The sequence below is a fragment of the Eleutherodactylus coqui genome, chromosome 3, assembly GCF_035609145.1.
Source record: "Eleutherodactylus coqui strain aEleCoq1 chromosome 3, aEleCoq1.hap1, whole genome shotgun sequence".
NCBI classification, from domain to species: Eukaryota; Metazoa; Chordata; class Amphibia; order Anura; family Eleutherodactylidae; genus Eleutherodactylus; species Eleutherodactylus coqui.
Window position 1 is genome coordinate 14,806,162 of NC_089839.1, and position 24,386 is coordinate 14,830,547.

The 24,386-nt window shown below is 53.3% G+C and overlaps 1 protein-coding gene across 3 annotated transcripts in view; it reads right to left on the reverse strand.

Annotated features, from left to right (window-relative positions):
- Window positions 1-24,386, reverse strand: part of TP53BP2 (tumor protein p53 binding protein 2) — a 79,208-nt gene that overhangs the window by 33,714 nt on the left and 21,108 nt on the right. For all 3 annotated transcript variants that reach the window (XM_066595152.1, XM_066595154.1, XM_066595151.1), the window contains exons 3-8: window positions 16,055-16,202; window positions 11,902-12,015; window positions 11,241-11,320; window positions 10,871-10,972; window positions 8,008-8,182; window positions 7,712-7,893 (exon numbers count right to left, since the gene is read on the reverse strand). In XM_066595152.1, coding sequence (XP_066451249.1) covers window positions 7,712-7,893; window positions 8,008-8,182; window positions 10,871-10,972; window positions 11,241-11,320; window positions 11,902-12,015; window positions 16,055-16,202 — 801 coding nt within the window. The remainder of the gene's footprint in view (window positions 1-7,711; window positions 7,894-8,007; window positions 8,183-10,870; window positions 10,973-11,240; window positions 11,321-11,901; window positions 12,016-16,054; window positions 16,203-24,386) is intronic.

A 24,386-nucleotide genomic window follows, 5' to 3' on the forward strand; every position in this document is an offset into this window, starting at 1 on the left:
TACACTAGGACACTGAGGACGGGAGCTTGGGAGGAACACTAGGTCCCTGAGGACGGGAGTTGGGGGAACACTAGGTCCCTGAGGACGGGAGTTGGGGGAACACTAGGTCCCTGAGGACGGGAGTTGGGGGGAACACTAGGTCCCTGAGGACGGGAGTTGGGGGAACACTAGGTCCCTGAGGACGGGAGTTGGGGGAACACTAGGTCCCTGAGGACGGGAGTTGGGGGAACACTAGGTCCCTGAGGACGGGAGTTGGGGGAACACTAGGTCCCTGAGGACGGGAGTTGGGGAACACTAGGTCCCTGAGGGACGGGAGTTGGGGGAACACTAGGTCCCTGAGGACGGGAGTTGGGGGAACACTAGGTCCCTGAGGACGGGAGTTGGGGGAACACTAGGTCCCTGAGGACGGGAGTTGGGGGAACACTAGGTCCCTGAGGACGGGAGTTGGGGGAACACTAGGTCCCTGAGGGACGGGAGTTGGGGGGAACACTAGGTCCCTGAGGGACGGGAGTTGGGGGAACACTAGGTCCCTGAGGACGGGAGTTGGGGGAACACTAGGGTCCCTGAGGACGGGAGTTGGGGGAACACTAGGTCCCTGAGGACGGGAGTTGGGGGAACACTAGGTCCCTGAGGACGGAGTTGGGGGAACACTAGGTCCCTGAGGACGGGAGTTGGGGGAACACTAGGTCCCTGAGGACGGGAGTTGGGGGGAAACACTAGGTCCCCTGAGGACGGGAGTTGGGGGAACACTAGGTCCCTGAGGACGGGAGTTGGGGGAACACTAGGTCCCTGAGGACGGGAGTTGGGGGAACACTAGGTCCCTGAGGACGGGAGTTGGGGGAACACTAGGTCCCTGAGGACGGGAGTTGGGGGAACACTAGGTCCCTGAGGACGGGAGTTGGGGGAACACTAGGTCCCTGAGGACGGGAGTTGGGGGAACACTAGGTCCCTGAGGACGGGAGTTGGGGGAACACTAGGTCCCTGAGGACGGGAGTTGGGGGAACACTAGGTCCCTGAGGACGGGAGTTGGGGGAACACTAGGTCCCTGAGGACGGGAGTTGGGGGAACACTAGGTCCCTGAGGACGGGAGTTGGGGGAACACTAGGTCCCTGAGGACGGGAGTTGGGGGAACACTAGGTCCCTGAGGACGGGAGTTGGGGGAACACTAGGTCCCTGAGGACGGGAGTTGGGGGAACACTAGGTCCCTGAGGACGGGAGTTGGGGGGAACACTAGGTCCCTGAGGACGGGAGGTTGGGGGAACACTAGGTCCCTGAGGACGGGAGTTGGGGGGAACACTAGGTCCCTGAGGACGGGAGTTGGGGGAACACTAGGTCCCTGAGGACGGGAGTTGGGGGAACACTAGGTCCCTGAGGACGGGAGTTGGGGGAACACTAGGTCCCCTGAGGACGGGAGTTGGGGGAACACTAGGTCCCTGAGGACGGGAGTTGGGGGAACACTAGGTCCCTGAGGACGGGAGTTGGGGGAACACTAGGTCCCTGAGGACGGGAGTTGGGGGAACACTAGGTCCCTGAGGACGGGAGTTGGGGGAACACTAGGTCCCTGAGGACGGGAGTTGGGGGAACACTAGGTCCCTGAGGACGGGAGTTGGGGGAACACTAGGTCCCTGAGGACGGGAGTTGGGGGAACACTAGGTCCCTGAGGACGGGAGTTGGGGGAACACTAGGTCCCTGAGGACGGGAGTTGGGGGAACACTAGGTCCCTGAGGACGGGAGTTGGGGGAACACTAGGTCCCTGAGGACGGGAGTTGGGGGAACACTAGGTCCCTGAGGACGGGAGTTGGGGGAACACTAGGTCCCTGAGGACGGGAGTTGGGGGAACACTAGGTCCCTGAGGACGGGAGTTGGGGGGAACACTAGGTCCCTGAGGACGGGAGTTGGGGGAACACTAGGTCCCTGAGGACGGGAGTTGGGGGAACACTAGGTCCCTGAGGACGGGAGTTGGGGAACACTAGGTCCCTGAGGACGGGAGTTGGGGGAACACTAGGTCCCTGAGGACGGGAGTTGGGGGAACACTAGGTCCCTGAGGACGGGAGTTGGGGGAACACTAGGTCCCTGAGGACGGGAGTTGGGGGAACACTAGGTCCCTGAGGACGGGAGTTGGGGGAACACTAGGTCCCTGAGGACGGGAGTTGGGGGAACACTAGGTCCCTGAGGACGGGAGTTGTGGGAACACTAGGTCCCTGAGGACGGGAGTTGGGGGAACACTAGGTCCCTGAGGACGGGAGTTGGGGGAACACTAGGTCCCTGAGGACGGGAGTTGGGGGAACACTAGGTCCCTGAGGACGGGGAGTTGGGGGAACACTAGGTCCCTGAGGACGGGAGTTGGGGGGAACACTAGGTCCCTGAGGACGGGAGTTGGGGGAACACTAGGTCCCTGAGGACGGGAGTTGGGGGGAACACTAGGTCCCTGAGGACGGGAGTTGGGGGAACACTAGGTCCCTGAGGACGGGAGTTGGGGGAACACTAGGTCCCTGAGGACGGAGTTGGGGGAACACTAGGTCCCTGAGGACGGGAGTTGGGGGAACACTAGGTCCCTGAGGACGGGAGTTGGGGGAACACTAGGTCCCCTGAGGACGGGAGTTGGGGGAACACTAGGTCCCTGAGGACGGGAGTTGGGGGAACACTAGGTCCCTGAGGACGGGAGTTGGGGGAACACTAGGTCCCTGAGGACGGGAGTTGGGGGAACACTAGGTCCCTGAGGACGGGAGTTGGGGGAACACTAGGTCCCTGAGGACGGGAGTTGGGGGAACACTAGGTCCCTGAGGACGGGAGTTGGGGGAACACTAGGTCCCTGAGGACGGGGAGTTGGGGAACACTAGGTCCCTGAGGACGGGAGTTGGTGGGAACACTAGGTCCCTTGAGGACGGGAGTTGGGGGAACACTAGGTCCCTGAGGACGGGAGTTGGGGGAACACTAGGTCCCTGAGGACGGGAGTTGGGGGAACACTAGGTCCCTGAGGACGGGAGTTGGGGGAACACTAGGTCCCTGAGGACGGGAGTTGGGGGAACACTAGGTCCCATGAGGACGGAGTTGGGGGAACACTAGGTCCCTGAGGACGGGAGTTGGGGGAACACTAGGTCCCTGAGGACGGGAGTTGGGGGAACACTAGGTCCCTGAGGACGGGAGTTGGGGGAACACTAGGTCCCTGAGGACGGGAGTTGGGGGAACACTAGGTCCCTGAGGACGGGAGTTGGGGGAACACTAGGTCCCTGAGGACGGGAGTTGGGGGGAAACACTAGGTCCCTGAGGACGGGAGTTGGGGGAACACTAGGTCCCTGAGGACGGGAGTTGGGGGAACACTAGGTCCCTGAGGACGGGAGTTGGGGGAACACTAGGTCCCTGAGGACGGGAGTTGGGGGAACACTAGGTCCCTGAGGACGGGAGTTGGGGGAACACTAGGTCCCTGAGGACGGGAGTTGGGGGGAACACTAGGTCCCTGAGGACGGGAGTTGGGGGAACACTAGGTCCCTGAGGACGGGAGTTGGGGGGAACACTAGGTCCCTGAGGACGGGAGTTGGGGGAACACTAGGTCCCTGAGGACGGGAGTTGGGGGAACACTAGGTCCCCTGAGGACGGGAGTTGGGGGAACACTAGGTCCCTGAGGACGGGAGTTGGGGGAACACTAGGTCCCCTGAGGACGGGAGTTGGGGGAACACTAGGTCCCTGAGGACGGGAGTTGGGGGAACACTAGGTCCCTGAGGACGGGAGGTTGGGGGAACACTAGGTCCCTGAGGACGGGAGTTGGGGGAACACTAGGTCCCTGAGGACGGGAGTTGGGGGGAACACTAGGTCCCTGAGGACGGGAGTTGGGGGAACACTAGGTCCCTGAGGACGGGAGTTGGGGGAAACACTAGGTCCCTGAGGACGGGAGTTGGGGGGAACACTAGGTCCCTGAGGACGGGAGTTGGGGGAACACTAGGTCCCTGAGGACGGGAGTTGGGGGAACACTAGGTCCCTGAGGACGGGAGTTGGGGGGAACACTAGGTCCCTGAGGACGGGAGTTGGGGGAACACTAGGTCCCTGAGGACGGGAGTTGGGGGAACACTAGGTCCCTGAGGACGGGAGTTGGGGGAACACTAGGTCCCTGAGGACGGGAGTTGGGGGAACACTAGGTCCCTGAGGACGGGAGTTGGGGGAACACTAGGTCCCTGAGGACGGGAGTTGGAGGGAACACTAGGTCCCTGAGGACGGGAGTTGGGGGAACACTAGGTCCCCTGAGGACGGGAGTTGGGGGAACACTAGGTCCCTGAGGACGGGAGTTGGGGGAACACTAGGTCCCTGAGGACGGGAGTTGGGGGAACACTAGGTCCCTGAGGACGGGAGTTGGGGGAACACTAGGTCCCTGAGGGAACGGGGAGTTGGGGGAACACTAGGTCCCTGAGGACGGGAGTTGGGGGAACACTAGGTCCCTGAGGACGGGAGTTGGGGGAACACTAGGTCCCTGAGGACGGGAGTTGGGGGAACACTAGGTCCCTGAGGACGGGAGTTGGGGGAACACTAGGTCCCTGAGGACGGGAGTTGGGGGAACACTAGGTCCCTGAGGACGGGAGTTGGGGGAACACTAGGTCCCTGAGGACGGGAGTTGGGGGAACACTAGGTCCCTGAGGACGGGAGTTGGGGGAACACTAGGTCCCTGAGGACGGGAGTTGGGAGGGAACACTAGGTCCCTGAGGACGGGAGTTGGGGGAACACTAGGTCCCTGAGGACGGGAGTTGGGGGAACACTAGGTCCCCTGAGGACGGGAGTTGGGGGAACACTAGGTCCCTGAGGACGGGAGTTGGGGGAACACTAGGTCCCTGAGGACGGGAGTTGGGGGAACACTAGGTCCCTGAGGACGGGAGTTGGGGGAACACTAGGTCCCTGAGGACGGGAGTTGGGGGAACACTAGGTCCCTGAGGACGGGAGTTGGGGGAACACTAGGTCCCTGAGGACGGGAGTTGGGGGAACACTAGGTCCCTGAGGACGGGAGTTGGGGGAACACTAGGTCCCTGAGGACGGGAGTTGGGGGAACACTAGGTCCCTGAGGACGGGAGTTGGGGGAACACTAGGTCCCTGAGGACGGGAGTTGGGGGAACACTAGGTCCCTGAGGACGGGAGTTGGGGGAACACTAGGTCCCTGAGGACGGGAGTTGGGGGAACACTAGGTCCCTGAGGACGGGAGTTGGGGGAACACTAGGTCCCTGAGGACGGGAGTTGGGGGAACACTAGGTCCCTGAGGACGGGAGTTGGGGGAACACTAGGTCCCTGAGGACGGGAGTTGGGGGAACACTAGGTCCCTGAGGACGGGAGTTGGGGGAACACTAGGTCCCTGAGGACGGGAGTTGGGGGAACACTAGGTCCCTGAGGACGGGAGTTGGGGGAACACTAGGTCCCTGAGGACGGGAGTTGGGGGAACACTAGGTCCCTGAGGACGGGAGTTGGGGGAACACTAGGTCCCTGAGGACGGGAGTTGGGGGAACACTAGGTCCCTGAGGACGGGAGTTGGGGGAACACTAGGTCCCTGAGGACGGGAGTTGGGGGAACACTAGGTCCCTGAGGACGGGAGTTGGGGGAACACTAGGTCCCTGAGGACGGGAGTTGGGGGAACACTAGGTCCCTGAGGACGGGAGTTGGGGGAACACTAGGTCCCTGAGGACGGGAGTTGGGGGAACACTAGGTCCCTGAGGACGGGAGTTGGGGGAACACTAGGTCCCTGAGGACGGGAGTTGGGGGAACACTAGGTCCCTGAGGACGGGAGTTGGGGGAACACTAGGTCCCTGAGGACGGGAGTTGGGGGAACACTAGGTCCCTGAGGACGGGAGTTGGGGGAACACTAGGTCCCTGAGGACGGGAGTTGGGGGAACACTAGGTCCCTGAGGACGGGAGTTGGGGGAACACTAGGTCCCTGAGGACGGGAGTTGGGGGAACACTAGGTCCCTGAGGACGGGAGTTGGGGGAACACTAGGTCCCTGAGGACGGGAGTTGGGGGAACACTAGGTCCCTGAGGACGGGAGTTGGGGGAACACTAGGTCCCTGAGGACGGGAGTTGGGGGAACACTAGGTCCCTGAGGACGGGAGTTGGGGGAACACTAGGTCCCTGAGGACGGGAGTTGGGGGAACACTAGGTCCCTGAGGACGGGAGTTGGGGGAACACTAGGTCCCTGAGGACGGGAGTTGGGGGAACACTAGGTCCCTGAGGACGGGAGTTGGGGGAACACTAGGTCCCTGAGGACGGGAGTTGGGGGAACACTAGGACCCTGAGGACGGGAGTTGGGGGAACACTAGGACCCTGAGGACGGGAGTTGGGGGAACACTAGGACCCTGAGGACGGGAGTTGGGGGAACACTAGGACCCTGAGGACGGGAGTTGGGGGAACACTAGGACCCTGAGGACGGGAGTTGGGGGAACACTAGGACCCTGAGGACGGGAGTTGGGGGAACACTAGGACCCTGAGGACGGGAGTTGGGGGAACACTAGGACCCTGAGGACGGGAGTTGGGGGAACACTAGGACCCTGAGGACGGGAGTTGGGGGAACACTAGGACCCTGAGGACGGGAGTTGGGGGAACACTAGGACCCTGAGGACGGGAGTTGGGGGAACACTAGGACCCTGAGGACGGGAGTTGGGGGAACACTAGGTCCCTGAGGACGGGAGTTGGGGGAACACTAGGTCCCTGAGGACGGGAGTTGGGGGAACACTAGGTCCCTGAGGACGGGAGTTGGGGGAACACTAGGTCCCTGAGGACGGGAGTTGGGGGAACACTAGGTCCCTGAGGACGGGAGTTGGGGGAACACTAGGTCCCTGAGGACGGGAGTTGGGGGAACACTAGGTCCCTGAGGACTGGAGTTGGGGGAACACTAGGTCCCTGAGGACTGGAGTTGGGGGAACACTAGGTCCCTGAGGACTGGAGTTGGGGGAACACTAGGTCCCTGAGGACTGGAGTTGGGGGAACACTAGGTCCCTGAGGACTGGAGTTGGGGGAACACTAGGTCCCTGAGGACTGGAGTTGGGGGAACACTAGGTCCCTGAGGACTGGAGTTGGGGGAACACTAGGTCCCTGAGGACTGGAGTTGGGGGAACACTAGGTCCCTGAGGACTGGAGTTGGGGGAACACTAGGTCCCTGAGGACTGGAGTTGGGGGAACACTAGGTCCCTGAGGACTGGAGTTGGGGGAACACTAGGTCCCTGAGGACTGGAGTTGGGGGAACACTAGGTCCCTGAGGACTGGAGTTGGGGGAACACTAGGTCCCTGAGGACTGGAGTTGGGGGAACACTAGGTCCCTGAGGACTGGAGTTGGGGGAACACTAGGTCCCTGAGGACTGGAGTTGGGGGAACACTAGGTCCCTGAGGACTGGAGTTGGGGGAACACTAGGTCCCTGAGGACTGGAGTTGGGGGAACACTAGGTCCCTGAGGACTGGAGTTGGGGGAACACTAGGTCCCTGAGGACTGGAGTTGGGGGAACACTAGGTCCCTGAGGACTGGAGTTGGGGGAACACTAGGTCCCTGAGGACTGGAGTTGGGGGAACACTAGGTCCCTGAGGACTGGAGTTGGGGGAACACTAGGTCCCTGAGGACTGGAGTTGGGGGAACACTAGGTCCCTGAGGACTGGAGTTGGGGGAACACTAGGTCCCTGAGGACTGGAGTTGGGGGAACACTGCTCTAGACAATAGTAACCCAACATCCCAAGATCTCGGCCTCCATCACTTACCTGAAGCTCCTTGTAGAGACGGTCGAGTTCAGCTACAGCGCTTTGGTTGTCATGATATCCCTCGATACGTCCGTTCTTCAGCATTTCCAGCTGACGGCTCAGTTCTTCCACTTTGGACACGGCCACCACGAGTTCCTTCTGCTTCTGCTGGAACAAGTTATTCATCTGCTCGATTTCTTCCACTGCAAAATCAATAAGACAAAAGTTACTATGAAAAAAAAAGAATTGCCTTCTATGCAGGATGATGCAGAATGCGGGTGATGAGAGTGAAAATGGCAATAGAATGGCGTCATCACCTAGTCTGCCATTGCTGAGCCTCTTCTGCTCTACGTGACCCTTCAGCGCCCGCACTTTCTTCAGCTTGGCCTCCTGGTTTTCTGCAATCTCCCGCAGACGTTTCAGCTTCTCCTGCTCGCTGACCTGCTGCTGCTGGCGCTGATCCTGCTGCTTCAGGTACTTCAGGCGCTGCTCCTGCAGTCAACAGGAACATGTTATTTGCAAAACAGATGTTACTCCAATTCAAAGAGTCCGAAAGTAAAATTAGGACTGACAAAAAGAAACAACTTTCATGTGGACGAGGGCCTCCTCAAGCTCCAACCCTATAACAGATGACAGCGGTATCTATAGTCACACTGCTGAAAGACGGCGGCCAAACCAGTGGATTGTTCTACAAAGTGTAGACCTGTCCACCCAGAGTTACATCTTGTATTATACTGCAGAGCTGCACTCACTATTCTGCTGGTGGAATATGCAAAGGTTCCACTAGCAGCACTCAGATAATCCCACTTTGGGTCAGACTGGTGAAATGCAGAGCCACGCCGGAGTCCAAACCAGACAGACGCCACGTGATAATCCAATAAAAAGGAATATCCGGAAGCAAGCAGGGATGTGGATAGCACAAAGACTTTTATTGCCCCATCACATAGACAGTGACGTTTCGGCCATGGGGGCCTTCCTCAAGCTGGTGGAGTCACTGTGTACATACATTACTTATCCTGTACTGATCCTGAGTTACACCCTGTATTATACTGCAGAGCTGCACTCGCTATTCTGCTGGTGGAGTCACTGTGTACATACATTACTGATCCTGTACTGATCCTGAGTTACATCCTGTATTATACTCCAGAGCTGCACTCGCTATTCTGCTGGTGGAGTCACTGTGTACATACATTACTGATCCTGTACTGATCCTGAGTTACATCCTGTATTATACTCCAGAGCTGCACTCGCTATTCTGCTGGTGGAGTCACTGTGTACATACATTACTTATCCTGTACTGCTCCTGAGTTACATCCTGTATTATACTCCAGAGCTGCACTCACTATTCTGCTGGTGGAGTCACTGTGTACATACATTACTTATCCTGTACTGCTCCTGAGTTACATCCTGTATTATACTCCAGAGCTGCACTCACTATTCTGCTGGTGGAGTCACTGTGTACATACATTACTTATCCTGTACTGATCCTGAGTTACATCCTGTATTATACTCCAGAGCTGCACTCACTATTCTGCTGCTGGAGTCACTGTGTACAGACATTACTTATCCTGTACTGATCCTGAGTTACATCCTGTATTATACTCCAGAGCTGCACTCACTATTTTGCTGGGGGAGTCACTGTGTACATACATTACTTATCCTGTACTGATCCTGATATACATCCTGTATTATACTCCAGAGCTGCACTCACTATTTTGCTGGGGGAGTCACTGTGTACATACATTACTTATCCTGTACTGATCCTGAGTTACATCCTGTATTATACTCCAGAGCTGCACTCACTATTCTGCTGCTGGAGTCACTGTGTACAGACATTACTTATCCTGTACTGATCCTGAGTTACATCCTGTATTATACTCCAGAGCTGCACTCACTATTCTGCTGGTGGAGTCACTGTGTACATACATTACTTATCCTGTACTGCTCCTGAGTTACATCCTGTATTATACTCCAGAGCTGCACTCACTATTCTGCTGGTGGAGTCACTGTGTACATACATTACTTATCCTGTACTGCTCCTGAGTTACATCCTGTATTATACTCCAGAGCTGCACTCACTATTCTGCTGGTGGACTCACTGTGTACATACATTACTTATCCTGTACTGATCCTGAGTTACATCCTGTATTATACTCCAGAGCTGCACTCACTATTCTGCTGGTGGAATCACTGTGTACATACATTACTTATCCTGTACTGATCCTGAGTTACATCCTGTATTATACTCCAGAGCTGCACTCACTATTCTGCTGCTGGAGTCACTGTGTACAGACATTACTTATCCTGTACTGATCCTGAGTTACATCCTGTATTATACTCCAGAGCTGCACTCACTATTTTGCTGGGGGAGTCACTGTGTACATACATTACTTATCCTGTACTGATCCTGAGTTACATCCTGTATTATACTCCAGAGCTGCACTCACTATTCTGCTGGTGGAGTCACTGTGTACATACATTACTTATCCTGTACTGATCCTGATATACATCCTGTGTTATACTCCAGAGCTGCACTCACTATTTTGCTGGGGGAGTCACTGTGTACATACATTACTTATCCTGTACTGATCCTGATATACATCCTGTGTTATACTCCAGAGCTGCACTCACTATTTTGCTGGGGGAGTCACTGTGTACATACATTACTTATCCTGTACTGATCCTGAGTTACATCCTGTATTATACCCCAGAGCTGCATCACTATTCTGCTGGTGGAGTCACTGTGTACATACATTACTGATCCTGAGTTACATCCTGTATTATACTCCAGAGCTGCATTCACTATCCTGCTGGTGGAGTCACTGTGTACATACATTACTTATCCTGTACTGCTCCTGAGTTCCATCCTGTATTATACTCCAGAGCTGCACTCACTAATCTGCTGGTGGAGTCACTGTGTACATACATTACTTATCCTGTACTGATCCTGAGTTACATCCTGTATTATACTCCAGAGCTGCACTCACTATTCTGCTGGTGGAGTCACTGTGTACATACATTACTTATCCTGTACTGATCCTGAGTTACATCCTGTATTATACTCCAAGGCTGCACTCACTATTCTGCTGGTGGAGTCACTGTGTACATACATTACTTATCCTGTACTGCTCCGGAGCTGCACTCGCTATTCTGCTGCTGGTAGCTGTGTGACAGTCGTACCTTTGTGGCTAGCATTAGCTGCTGGGTTTCGATCTGCTGCTGTTGTCTCGCTGCCATTTCCTGCAGTTCAGCCAGAGTCATGTCCATCCTGGGGCCGTTGACCTATTTTGTACAGGAAATCGCAGTCATTAGCGCTCTCCACCTCCGCCAGGTCTGAAAGCTACAACTCTGACATCTGCAGAGCTCCCATGATTGCATCTACGGATCGGGGCCGGAGGTCGTTACCCGCAGGGGTCTTTATCCACCTCGTCGTGCAGCACCGTATATATAACCTGTATGGTTGGCACTCCTTGCACTGGAGTGATGCAATAATACACTGACAGGTCTGGGAGGGGGAACACAAGTACAGAGGTCAGCGTAATCTGCCTACCCCGTTCTCAATCCTCCTATCGGAAGGAACCTTCACCCCGTTTCGCTTCATGTTTGGATCGTAGGCTCTTTGTAGATTTCCTAAAGCAAAGAAAATAAACGTTTAAAAACAATGAAAAAAATAAAAAGTAATCACAGAAAGCGGCCGCACACTTAGGCCGCCTGCAGACGGCGGGGTCAGATGCGGCAGCGAGAATTCTCACCGCAGGACCCGGCCCGAGTGCCTGCAGAGAGCAGGGCGTACTCACCCGCGCCCCCGGCTCTTTCATGTGCCGGCTGATGGCGCATGCGCAGACCGGAGCTGGCGGCGGGTGAGTGACGTGTGAGCCCCGCAGAGAAATAGAGCATGCCGAGGTTTGTTTGCCGCGCAAAATTTCGCGCGGCAAACCGAGGCTGTCTGCATAGGAGTGCGTATGTTGCCTAAATCAGAATGATCCGTGTGAAGACAGATCTGGTTTCCCTGCTGCTCCTCCTTCCCTCTCACAGCAATACCCTAAAAGAGGAGCTGCAGCTGCATCCCCCTCCTCCCTCGCTGTATTACTTCAGACTTAATGTTGTGCTACTGAGGACTTTTTTTTAAAAGCAGACAGGAGCAAAAATGGGAACCGCAGGCTGCTGGAAGGTGACGCTTCTATCAACAGGTCAGCATGATGACAACTTACCGGATTCTCTAGACGCGGGGCGCTCGTGGCGTAGGTAGAACCGGACCTCATTCCGCTGCATGCCGTACTTCTGCAGAACGTCGATCATGCGCTCGTTGTCTGCCACGGGGCGTTCTGGAACACAAAGGTATCGGTACGTTGAGAAGAAATGGTAAATATGTGATGAGCAGCAGCGCAGGTCCGGGGACTCGGCTCACGATATACTGCGGACCACCACAAGACTAACCCCCCCCTGTTGTCACATCAGAGGGGAGGTCTTCACGGCACACAAAGTAAGGGTGACAGAGCATTTCTAAAATGCCTCACGTTACCATAGGCTGTAGGGGGACGGCTGCCGAACACGGACCAATCAGAAGAGAAAGGCAGAAAATTAGAACTATTTGTAGAGTCTGAAGAAAAAGTTTTAGGTGGGAGCAGAACAACACCTCCATCTATAGACCAGTAATAAGAGTCTGATCCGTGGGGGGTCTTCCAGCTGCGATCCCCTCTGATCACAAGAATAAGGGTCTTGTACCCCCTCCCCTCACTACGCACCCACAGTGACTTCAGATTGGAGCGGCGCGGGCGCATGTTTGGCACGGCTCCACTTATTTCAATGGAGCTGATGGCAGTAGCCAAGTCCAAGCGCTCGGCCATCTCTGGCAGCTCCACTGAAAATGAATGAAGCCGCACAACTCATGCGTGACCGCCGATCCATTCAGGAGAGAGGGGCACGGGATCCCCCTTCCCAGGATCCGTAGGGGTCTCAGCGGTGAGATGCCCACCGACCCAGCTTTTATCCTATGGATGATGAGTTCTTGGTAATTCCTGCAAGCTGTGGGATCAGTTGCTTACTAATCAAGACCCTCTGTGCTGGGACCCTCTGCCATCCCCCACTTAGTAGGGAGCTATGCTGCTATTCATCTAGAGGCTACTGATTAATGAGTAGAAAGCCAGAAGAGCAGTGAAGACTGACAGTCTAGTAAGGCTGTATTTATATCATGCTTGCAAACACTTGGGTGATGTAATTTGCATTGTGGGCCGTGTACCCCTCCTTGGCGCTGGCTCTACACTGGATAGCGACACCATTCAGTGGCAGGATGTAGTGTGCGGCATCACAGTGCCCTGAGCGTTCAAGAACGAGTGATGGCAGCGCCAGCTACTCACTGGCATCATCTACTGGCAGGACCCAGCACAGTGGAGGCGAGAAGAGTGGAGTGCATCGGTTTCTTTAGGCAGGTCTCTATGTGGGGGACTGGGGTCACCACTGCCCTATCTGTGCTCTGCCCAGCATTTTCTAGTTATGCCCTTATCAGAATCCTTGGGCACATTGGGCAGCGCTGCTGGTATAGTAATGGAGACACATGGGGTAGCAGCAGGCGGCACTAGGTTGGCACTCATGTGTCAGTGGCCTTTGGTATTTTGGATTCATTCTTCGGGGTGGGGGACTTTCGTGTAGACCTACAGCGCTGTGCAAAAACTTTAGGCAGATGAGGAAAAAAAAAAAAGTGCTGCAATCTAAGAATACTTTCAGAAACAGAAGGGTTAATTGCATTTTCTTAATTGACAACGAAAAAAAAAAGCGAAGCAACTGAAAAAAAGAGAGAAATGTAATCCCGTTAGTATTTGGTGCAACGCCCTTTACCTTCACAGCAGCATGAGTTCCTCTAGGTACACTTGCACACAGTTTTTGAAGGAACTCGGCAGGGGGGGGTTGTTCCCTACAGCCAATGGCATTAAGTACTGATGCCCTTGTGAAGGTGAGGATTACATACTGATGGGATTACACTTCCCTTTTGTTCAGTCACTTTGCACTTTCCTAGTTGTCAGGAATAAACTATTAACCCTTCGGTTCTGGGAACTTTCTTACTCCTCGCCTAGTTCTGTATATGCCATTTAAGTTCTGGACGAGCCGGGTGCCCCTCCCTTGGAGTAATAGAGACATTTCCATACGTCTCCCTGTACAATTGCCGGTTGCGCCGCAGACAACTATACATTATATACCTGATTATTATTCGCCATCTACCATCGAGATAGGACTGTAATAAGAGCAGAACTCCGCCGGAAGCCGCTCCGCAGCCCCAACATTCCTCCATGTATAATGGGGCGCGTTCGCCTGCCAAAGACTAAACCTGCCAACACAAAGGCCCTTTCTTCTCGCTGGATACACAGAACAGGACGGCGTTTCACAATTATCACCCACACATGAAATCCCACACGGTCCGGCCGTCCCAGTATATATTTATAGAGCAGGCTACAAGGGGTTAACCGTGTCATCAAATGACGGAGAGCCAGAAAGCTGTCAGCAACCAACATCACAAGCGTGACTCCCCTGACCTGCCTATAAACACGAACAACCTGCTGCGCCGAGAGGACAGGACGTCTACTTCTACCGCGAGCAGCAGAAAAGTCGCTGTAAACACGTGTAACAGAGGCACAACAAAGGACCGGGCGGGTTACACCATCAGAGATCACATTACTGCATTCTCAGGATTGTAAGACACACCAAAATCAGGCCAATCTCGGAGCTCCCTGGTGGTTTAGCATAGTGGAGTGCTTACTGCACACACTCCTGGTGGTCTAGGGTAGTGGAGGGGTTCAGTGCCAGCTTCTCTGGTGGTCTAGAGTAAAGGAGGAGTTAAGCTTTCCTGGTGATTTTGAGTAAAGGAGTTAATACCAGTTTCCATGGTGGTCTAGAGTAGTGGATGAGTTAATAACGGCTTCTCTGGTCATCTAGGGTATGGGATGAGTTAATACCAGTTTCCCTGGGGGGTCTAGTGTATTGGAGGGGTTCAGTACCAGCTTCTCTGGTGGTCTAGAGTAAAGAAGGTGTTAATACCATCTTATAAGATGAGTTAATACCAGTTTCCATGGTGGTCTAGGGTAGTGGATTTAACACCAGCTTTTTTGATAACCAAGAGTACTGAAAGAGTTAATACCAGCTCCTCTGGTGGTATAGGGGAGAGGAGTTAATACCAGTTTCCCTTGTGGTCTAGAGTACAGGAGGAGTTACTACCAGCTTCAATAGTTATCTAGGGTACAGCAGATGGTCAAGGGTAGTAAAGGAGTTAATAGTCAGACTCCCTGGTGGTCTAGGGTAGTAGAGGAGTTTATGCTTGGTGCCAAGGGGTTTAGTCACTCTCACAGGCTCCAGAGATCTCTCTAATTTCTGAAAAGAAGCTAAATACTATGTGCTCAGAGATTAATGTAGGGCAGGGATAGCGAGAACTGTGACTGGGCACTCTGCCTGATCATTTAGGAAACAGTAATTTAAAGCAACCCTCCGGTCCCAGGGACATTAGGTGAGAGCTTTATTACTTTGTGCTGTCCTTTCCACCGATCTGCTTCTTCCTTGGTCCCCCCTTCAGTTTTCCAACATGGCATACCTGTCACTACTTGATAAACACTTTGCATCAGAACCGATCAGATCAGCATGTGTCTTAAGACTACCAGGGCACCTTCAGTTCTCAGTGTGCATTGGGTAATTTAAGAATGGTCGTGGCCATCTTGAAAGAATGAAGCTGGGGGGGGGGGGGGGGGGGTTGAGAAATAAGTGGGTCAGTGGGTGGAACTGGGAGAAAAGGAAGACACCTAGTAACTCCTGGTCAAAATTTTGTCCTAGGGCCGCAGGGTTACTTTAAAGGGGTTATCCAGTTATAGACTATTGAGGACTTAACCTCAGGATAGGACATCAAAAGTCGATCAACGGGAGTCTATCACCAGGAACCCCTGCCATGCAGCCAGTCACTGGGCCTGTGTGCTTGTGCACTTAGACGATTTCTGCAAGAAGCAGGCAGCTCCGTTCCCCACTGCAGTGGCCAGGCTTGGTATTGCAGGCCAACTTCCCACTGATGTGAATGACCTGCAATACCAATCCTGGCCAGTGCACTGGAAATGGAGCTATCAGTTTCCTGTAGAAATCAGCTCATTCTATGAGCACACCGATCCAGCAAATAATTGATGAGTGAAGGTCCTATATGGCCGATCTGTTATCGATGGCCTAACCTGCTGACAAGTCATCTGTGGTTTACAACTGGATGAGCCCTTTAAATTCTAACTACCAATCGGATCTGTCAGATGTCTGCCTCTCTAGAGATTTCCAGTTGTATCCATATTCTTAATGGTCTACACAAAGTTATCTCCGCCCAACAAGTCCAGTTCCCCCGGTACATACCTGTGCCCCGCCAGACTTCCGACAAGTGACATTCTGTCTCTCCAGGCTCCTTGCACAGCTCCACGACGTCTCGGCAGGTGGTGTCTGGGGTGACCGGCACCTCGCTAAAATGCTGCTCATTGTTACTCAGGTAAACCGTGAGAAACATCTAGAAGAAAACAGGACGGAATCAGGTAAGTGGCTTGTAGATCTGGAGCACAAGCCCCTCCACACACTGCAGCATCGGTCATACCCAGGTGAACGGAGACGATGCACAGCCAAACCCCGGGCCAAGAAACACAGCGGCCGCTTCCTAAAGGAAGCGCCTGTGTAAGTCCAATTAGGGCTCGTTCGCATTAACGCTTTTTTTGACTGATTCAATTTTATTAAAAGTGACATGGAAAGCATTCCTTCCGTTTTTTGGGTGGACTTGGAAAACTAAATTACATTCTTCCGTCAGTTTTTCAGCAGGTGGGGGTGGCTCAGTGGTTAGCACGGTTGCCTTGCAGTGCTGGGGTCCTGGATTCAAATCTCATCAAGAGCAAAATCAACTTTGAAAAACTCCATCTAGTTGCCTTTGTCAGATTGAAGCCTAGGACTGCAAGGCAGCAGTGCTAACCACTGAGCCACCATGCTTGCTCTTCCTTCTCAGGAGGCGGAGAATATACAAAATCCACGCAAACGTTGGCCTCTTGTCAGATTTGAACAAAGCCGATGCTCCAGAGGAGAAGAAGAATGGGAAGGAGGAGAATAAGGGGATCTTCTCCTCAGGAGAAGGAAGAAGCTTGATGGCTCAGTGGCTAACACTCTAGGTTCATGTCCGACTATAGACAACATCTGCATGGAGATTGTACGTTCTTTGTCTTCTCTTTTTCCTCCTCCTGCTGGAGTTCTAGGTTCAAAACTAAAAGGACAACATCTGAAGAGAGTTTTTAGATTCGCTCTGTTTATTCTTCTGGAGGAGCGAGTGTGGTGGCTCAGTGGTTAGCACTGCCTCCTCACAGTGCTGGAGTTCTAGGTTCAAATCCAACCAAGGGTGATGGCTATATGGAGTATTTCAAAGTTGATGATGTTTTTGAGGAGATTAGAGTCTAGGACACAAGCACTGCGAGGCAACAGTGCTAATCACTGAGCCACCACTGCTAATCACTGAGCCACCACACAACACAGAAAATGAAGGTCTACAGTTTTAATACTACTTTTAAAAGTACTTTTTCTTAGTTTTTGCTGTTCCCACGGTGGAACAAAACTGAAATGAAACCACTAGTGTGAACTGGCAGCTGTATGTGGCCCCTTTGGCCCCCAAGGTCCCTTTGCTCCCTTCTTCCATATGCACATAGGTAAAGAGAACAGGAACTTTGCCAGAAGGCCAAGGATTCCCTGAAGTTAGGCGACGCCAAGAAATTTACTCCTGGTGCCCAACTTTACCAGCTGCTTCAGACACTTGCTGGACACGCAGTTCTGTACTTTCTCTAGCTGGTCTTTAAGTACATGTCCTTCATAAGAACCCGCAGATCTCGGGCCATATGGAAATATTAGCTTTACAGCGGAACGGTTTATGCAAACAGATCTCGCCATCACACATGAGAACACGGCGGCAGGATGACTCCAGGATGCGCAGGGAGATCATACAAACTCTGTAGATGTTGGTCAGAGTCGCACCTCGGACCCCGATGCTATTAGGCAACGGTGACCTGTTTAGGGACAGTGTGGTCTAGTGTTGAGGGACAGTATCAGGAAAAGTAGTAGATGTACACCCCTCACCTTAACCAACTGAATTGTTAAAGGAGAAACAAGTTTTCCCCATCAGTGTGGCAGGAACGCTGCCTCAGTGCTCAAGTTTGCATTAGCACCACCTCTTTAATTAAGCTCCACCCCCAGATAGTATCAAAACGGGAGGGATAAGGTACAAATAGACAATTGTATAAAGGCTCAGACTAGCGCTTCGGGTTCCATTTCCTTGCTTAGTCGTGGGAGCAGGAAATCGGAACCCACTAGCCGAACAGAACAATCATAGGACGCACCCAACAGACCCCACTGAGTATTATGGGGCCACTAAGATTCTGGCTGACCCTGGCATTTTACAACACTATTTCCTCTTATGTTTTAACGGAAAATAAGCAATGGAAGCTTCAAACAGAACCGCCAACCCTGATGTGAGCAGGTCCCAAGAGGCTCATCTTCTCCCACTATGTCCAAGAAACACCCCAACTACCACGGAGTCCGCCCTCAGATTCCGCAGCAATGACCCTCCACAGCATGCAAGGCAAAAAAAGATTCTTCATGCACACGAGGCGAAACCAAATGCGGTTTCCGCTCACGGTTTTTTAAAAAAAACAAAAAAAAAAAACCGCAGCATGCGCCATTTTCCTGCGCTTCCCGCACAGATGGCTTACACTGAAGTCAATGGAAGCCGCCCGACCCGCGGCTCATTCACTATTGACACCGCGGGTAGGTCACAGGTACCCAAGTCGTTGCCTAGCGACGGCGCGGGAAAAAGGACATTTAAAAAAATAAAATACAAATCTGTCCTGTGCGCCGGCTTGTCCCAGCCATCCGCAATACAGGAATTCAAAAAGGTAAGTGTGGGGGCCGGCCGGGGACAGGGCCAGGGCCCGACGCGGGCTCCCACATGCGGAATCTGACCCATCCGTGTGAAACCCGCCCAAGTCTAACTGTTCACGTGTCGACGATTTTACCCTTTCGATTGCATTGTGATATCTGCTGCAGATCTGTGACGTGTGAACGCACCTTTAGGACAGAGCAGAAAGAACGGAAAGCGAAGCGCTGATGTGAGCGCAGCCGGACGGCGAAGAGAGATTTGTATGAGGATTGCTCTCCCGGATACGAGATCAGCCGTCAGGAACGAGGAGGACAGACATTTTTTTTTTTGGCGCAAATCAGCAAAATCCAAGAGGTCAAAATCTGATCTGCAAAATAGAAAGCGGAGTTGGCAGCGCAGCGGGCATTAGTGGGGCGTCAGGTGGAGGCGAAATACATGTACTGAGCGCACGGGAAATGGAAATAAACAGGACGGAGGCCGAGAGAAACGCCTGGAGTGTTAAAAGTAGGCTATATGTGTGCCGAAATCAGGATGGCAGCCGAGTAGTCCGTGGGCACCAGCGTTACTCCGTGGGCACCAGCTGAGCAGTAGCCCGGCTTTCCTTCATCAGGGCAAAGTTACTGTTTGCTTCCCTAGCGCTGCATGTAAGGACTATTGAATTGATGGCACATGGCCTGCCAGCCTCCCAGCTTCCTGTGCCAGCCTCAGAGGGGTGCCACCTGACATCAGTGGAGAGGGTACCACTTGTCCTGAAGGCCCGGGCACATAGGGATTTCATTCCCAATACCTTAGGGGGCTCATGGCACTTCATAGTGATGACTTATCTTCAGTATCAGATCGATGGTGGTCCGACTCCTGGGACCTCCGTCAATCGGCTGTTTAAGGGGGCAAACGCTACGGCCTGTGTCTTCACAAGGGGCATTACGTAGGGCATCATCTAACCCAAGGCGGGTGCTGATTTGAATATGAGCATCAAGCACAGGTGGGCATTGGCTGAAGAGAAGCACGTGTGCCATCAGTTGGGTGTCTGGCAATGACCTCATCTGTAGATGTTTCCCCAATAAGGAGCATGCAGTACACAGGATACATTACACGGGTGACTCGCATACAAAGTAGCAGATTGTATCATCCTGCGGGCAATGATGTAACCAGTAATGCCGGCTGAGTCATAAAGCGGGCACCTCCTCCTAATAACTGGTTCTTCCCGTTTCCTGGGCACAGGATCCCTGCCGCCGGGACTCGGAAGACTCCTCATCCGGGTGAGAAAACAGCAATACAGAACGCGAGGAGAGCTGCGAAACACGACCGCAACCATGAGATGCCCGAAACTGCTGGAGTCACCCGGGCACACGGAGACCCGTGATGAGGTGCCGGCTGCCCAAGGTCCGAGCAACAGACTAGACCGACCCCCCCGTACACGTGCCATTTGGGCTCGGATGTGTGGGCATGTGTTGATAACAGGGGAGCGGGAAAAAATGCTAGCAGACACGTTTGGTGTCAGATATACCATAAGGAGATCTACCGCCAGGGAGAGGCGGAAAAACAGCCACACGGCAGACTGTCGGCCGATCCCACCAAAGCCAAGTTCGGCTGACATTGATCACATGTGTAAGGCTGCCGTAAAAAGGGGATTCCACCAAAGCAAGTAACCCCCTTAGATAGCTTGTTGATTTGTGGGAGGGTCCAAAAGCTGGGACCCCCACAAATCATAAGAATGGGCATCCCTAAAGTCCAAGAATGCACAGACTGGCGGTCGCACGTGTACACCGCCACTCCATTCATCTCACCGGGATGCCGGAGATAGCCGAGCGCTGGCACATGGCCGTCTCTGGTAGTAGCGCTGAAATAAAGGGAGTGCTGGTGCGACCAAGACGGTTCATTCCTGGACGCATCGGACCCCTGTTCTCAGAATCAGAGGGGGTCCCAGAAATCGGACCCACCAAGCTACGGATAGCTTTCATGGCATAAGGGTATCTGGGCATTCTACTGACCATTTGGTGCCATTGAGTTCCGTTCGGCCGCTGGCTGCAGATCATTTGTCCGTGTAAATGCTCTTGGGGCGCGATTACACAAGCGCTAGCAAGTTGTAACAGCGCCAATTACTGAGCGCTACCTCCACTCACAGGTACCGCCCAACGCCAAGTGCCCTTACCCAGTGCTGACCAATGGGCTTACGTACAGATGATCTGCGCTCGTAAAAAGCCCCTTCATCTACACTGCCCAACGGCCACACTCAGACGTCCGGCAGCGAGTTGCGCCTAAGATTCTTGTCCGTGCGCCGAGACAATGCACGCATTGTGGGAGACTCGTGCCAAAGTAGGACCCGCTTCAGTTTTTCCGTCTTGCACCATCGCCCGCATAAATTAACCTATTAGAAATAATGGCTTAATAAAAGGCGCAGGTTCTCTGCGTCTCGCTAACCGACACAACGTGTGCGTTTTTAGGAGCCGTGTGAATACGGCCTACGGGCTTTGTTTTGAGCCGAGCGGGCTGCTGATGTATGCAGGTACTCCGGAGGACATCCAGTCCTGGGCGGCAGGCACACCGCGTACGCAGCGCCAGTCTTATCTACGTGTCAGACATTCCAGGAATAGTTCTCGGCGGAGCGAGGTGTACGGGGAGAAGCACAAGGCATCATGGGATTAGGTTAATATACACTTTCTAATCCCCGTACCCGCCGCCGCCCCATCACCAGCCGGCATGAGATTAGGTCAGTGACTGACTGGCATGACGGCTCACGTAGTCCGGTGAGGCACCTCCTGCAGATGGTACAATGTGCCCGCTGTAAGGACGGGTCGGAGTGCGCCGCAGGGTTCAGTTTTCTACTTTGTTGGATAGATAATAGTATATTCCTCCGCGCCAAATTTATAACGCATCAGGTTATTAACTCCTCGTGACGGTTTCGGTTGGAAGGGAGAAGTTCAAAGAGACCGTCACCATCTTCTTGCCCCCGTCTCTGAGGACAGCACAAGGTAGCGACGGTTCTGCTGTGTGGATCTGTGCAGTAGTTTGGGAGAAACATACATTTTAGTAGTAATTATATATATATATATATATATATATATATATATATATATATATATATATATATATATATATATATATATATATATATATATATATATATATATATATACATATACACATACACATACACATACACACACCGTGGCGGCCACGTTCACTATCCCCATGACCAGTGTGGCCAATCAGATGACAAGTTTTTGAGAGCCAACAGTTTGCATTATCAGCCCCTCGCCAAAGGCCAGACATGGAGGCGGCAGAGCGATGCTCTACGGCTCTTTTGCTGGACTCCGAATTGGCAACTTGCACACTGAACAAAAAGGGCTACCACAGCATTTTGATATGCCCTGCAATACCCTCTGGTGTGCGCCTAGTTGGTCAGGGGTCCATATTACAGCAAGACACTACTTCCAGGTTATGTCAGAGAAGGAGAAGAAACCGGTCGGCTTCCACGAATGGAAGGGCCTCCAGACTTGGACCCCACTGAGCCCATTGTTCGGGATGAACTGGAGAGAAGGATGAAAGCGAAGCGACCTACGAGCGCAGCACAATTGTGGGAACTTCTGCAACAACGCTGGGAAGACATTTCTGAACGATCTCTGCATGCAGTCCAAGAAAGAAGCCTGGAGGGTGTGAAGCGCTGATATCAGCCGGCGGGCGAAGAGTTAAACATCTAGGTTTGATTTGGTGAAACAAAGTTAACCCATTATTTATATTCATCTTACCGTCTTTATTTGTTCTGGCTGCGGCTCCAGTAAGACAGATTACGGCTCGGTGACTCTGGCGTTCGCACCTCACTAATTTGCTGCAGATTTTGTCGCAGATCCGCCGCAGATTTCACCCCTTCAATGTGAATTCGTCGGGGAAACGGCGGGCAACCCAATGAATGTTCGGCTGGCATAGTCCATCACTATTAGGTTGGCGATGACCCGACTACAGACCCCCCACTGACTGAAGGGGCTGCGGCTCCATGCAGTCCCAATCCAAAACGTTACTGCTAAAGAATCATTAATGGCTGCAGAGCGGGTAAAACCTGACCGTCAACCACATCAGAGGAGACGGCCCAGGTGAACCAATGCAGATGGGGGGGGGTGCAGAGGAGCTGACAATCTAACAATGACTGACGCCCAGGCGAAATACTATTTTGTGCTCCTAGTAAACTAAACGCCAGCAGAGTCTCTCTGGTTACAGCGGCGGCGCCATTTCTACACAAGGCCTGGAGATGAGGACTGTGCGGGGATGGTGGTAGTGCTGCACGGCTCTTACAATGAGCAGCAGCGCCGGCTCAGCTCTGCTAGGCGGAGCGCAGGAGGAAGGGCTGTGACGCGGCGAATTGTTTCTGCTGCTCCAAAACATGACGGCTTTTCCTCTTCATTGTCCTGAAGGAAGAACACGATGTCTGCGCCGCGGTTGTGTTTACGTAGGAAAACAATGGCGCTTGGCAATAACAAGGGGAAAGGAGCAGAGACCGCGTCCTGCCGACCCTCAGCTGGGAGAAGCATCAGCCTATCAGTCTCTGAATGTAAACCATAGCTTGCCATTCACTGACAGCAAGCAGAGATATTCAAACTAGACAGGAGTTGAAAAACTATATTCAAAAGCTGCACAACTTTATTCAACATGTCTGCGTTAACCAGAATTCAAACCCCTGGGCAAGAGAAAAGTTTGAACGGATAGGGTCTCTGTTCTCTTCTGCACAACGGATTGGAGTGGCGAGCGGCAGCCCTACTATAATGGGGGCCGGCAGGGTTCTGGCGCTTGGCATACTGCACTATTCTTGCCTTTAGCGGTGATGGAAGCCCCAACCACACAGCGACATCAGAGCCTTATGGAGGACGGCAAGGACACAACTGTACGAACCCATACGAGGTCTGCGCAGGTTTTCCTCATTCACTGACAGCAAGCAGAGATCACAAAGAAATAAATTGCACAAAGTATATTAGGGAGTTGCAGAAGTTTTCATGGTGCAACAAAACTTTGCTCCTATGAAGGGGGATCCCTGCGACGATCGGACGGTGGGAGGATCACATGACAACGGTCAGGAAGCGCTTAGGGGGAAAAAGGGGATCTTTCGGCCAATCAGCAGTCTGCATAAGGGGGCCTTCAATGTCCACCGCTGCCCACAGATGAAGGGCCGATCGGCGGTTAGTGCTTATGGCTGCAGGAAGCAGATGATTCAGTTTGTGGTTGGAGCTGCCGGCGTTCACATGGGACCATTACCCCCACAAGAAGCTGACCTCCATTGCTCCGTGTAGAAGGCCCTACACCTGTGCCCCACCCCCCTTCTAGTCCTGTACCGCTATCCAGGCAAGAAGCCGGACCCCCAGATCCCCCCCCCCCCCCCCCTCCGAGGTCTGTTTTATGTCAACTCTATAGTATAAACAACCTCCAGCTCTTATCTGACCAAGTTGACCCCCGACCCCCCAAGGTCACCGCAGGACACAGCAGTCACCAGCCCATTACTTGTTGTGTACACATAATCCCCCCCCCCATACAGATAGGAGGCGGAGCCTGTTGTGTACTCAGCACTAACACCATTTACAATCACAGCCAGAAAAGAACAAGCAGCGCCAGTCCAAGGGGGCCGAATACAAAGTTGTATTTTTCTGTGATCACCAGTGTCAAGCGTTTCTATAGAAGACACTGCTCAGGACAGCAGCAGAATAGTGAGTGCAGCTCTGCAGTATAATACAGGATGTAACTCAGGAGCAGTACAGGATAAGTAATGTATGTACACAGTGACTCCACCAGCAGAATAGTGAGTGC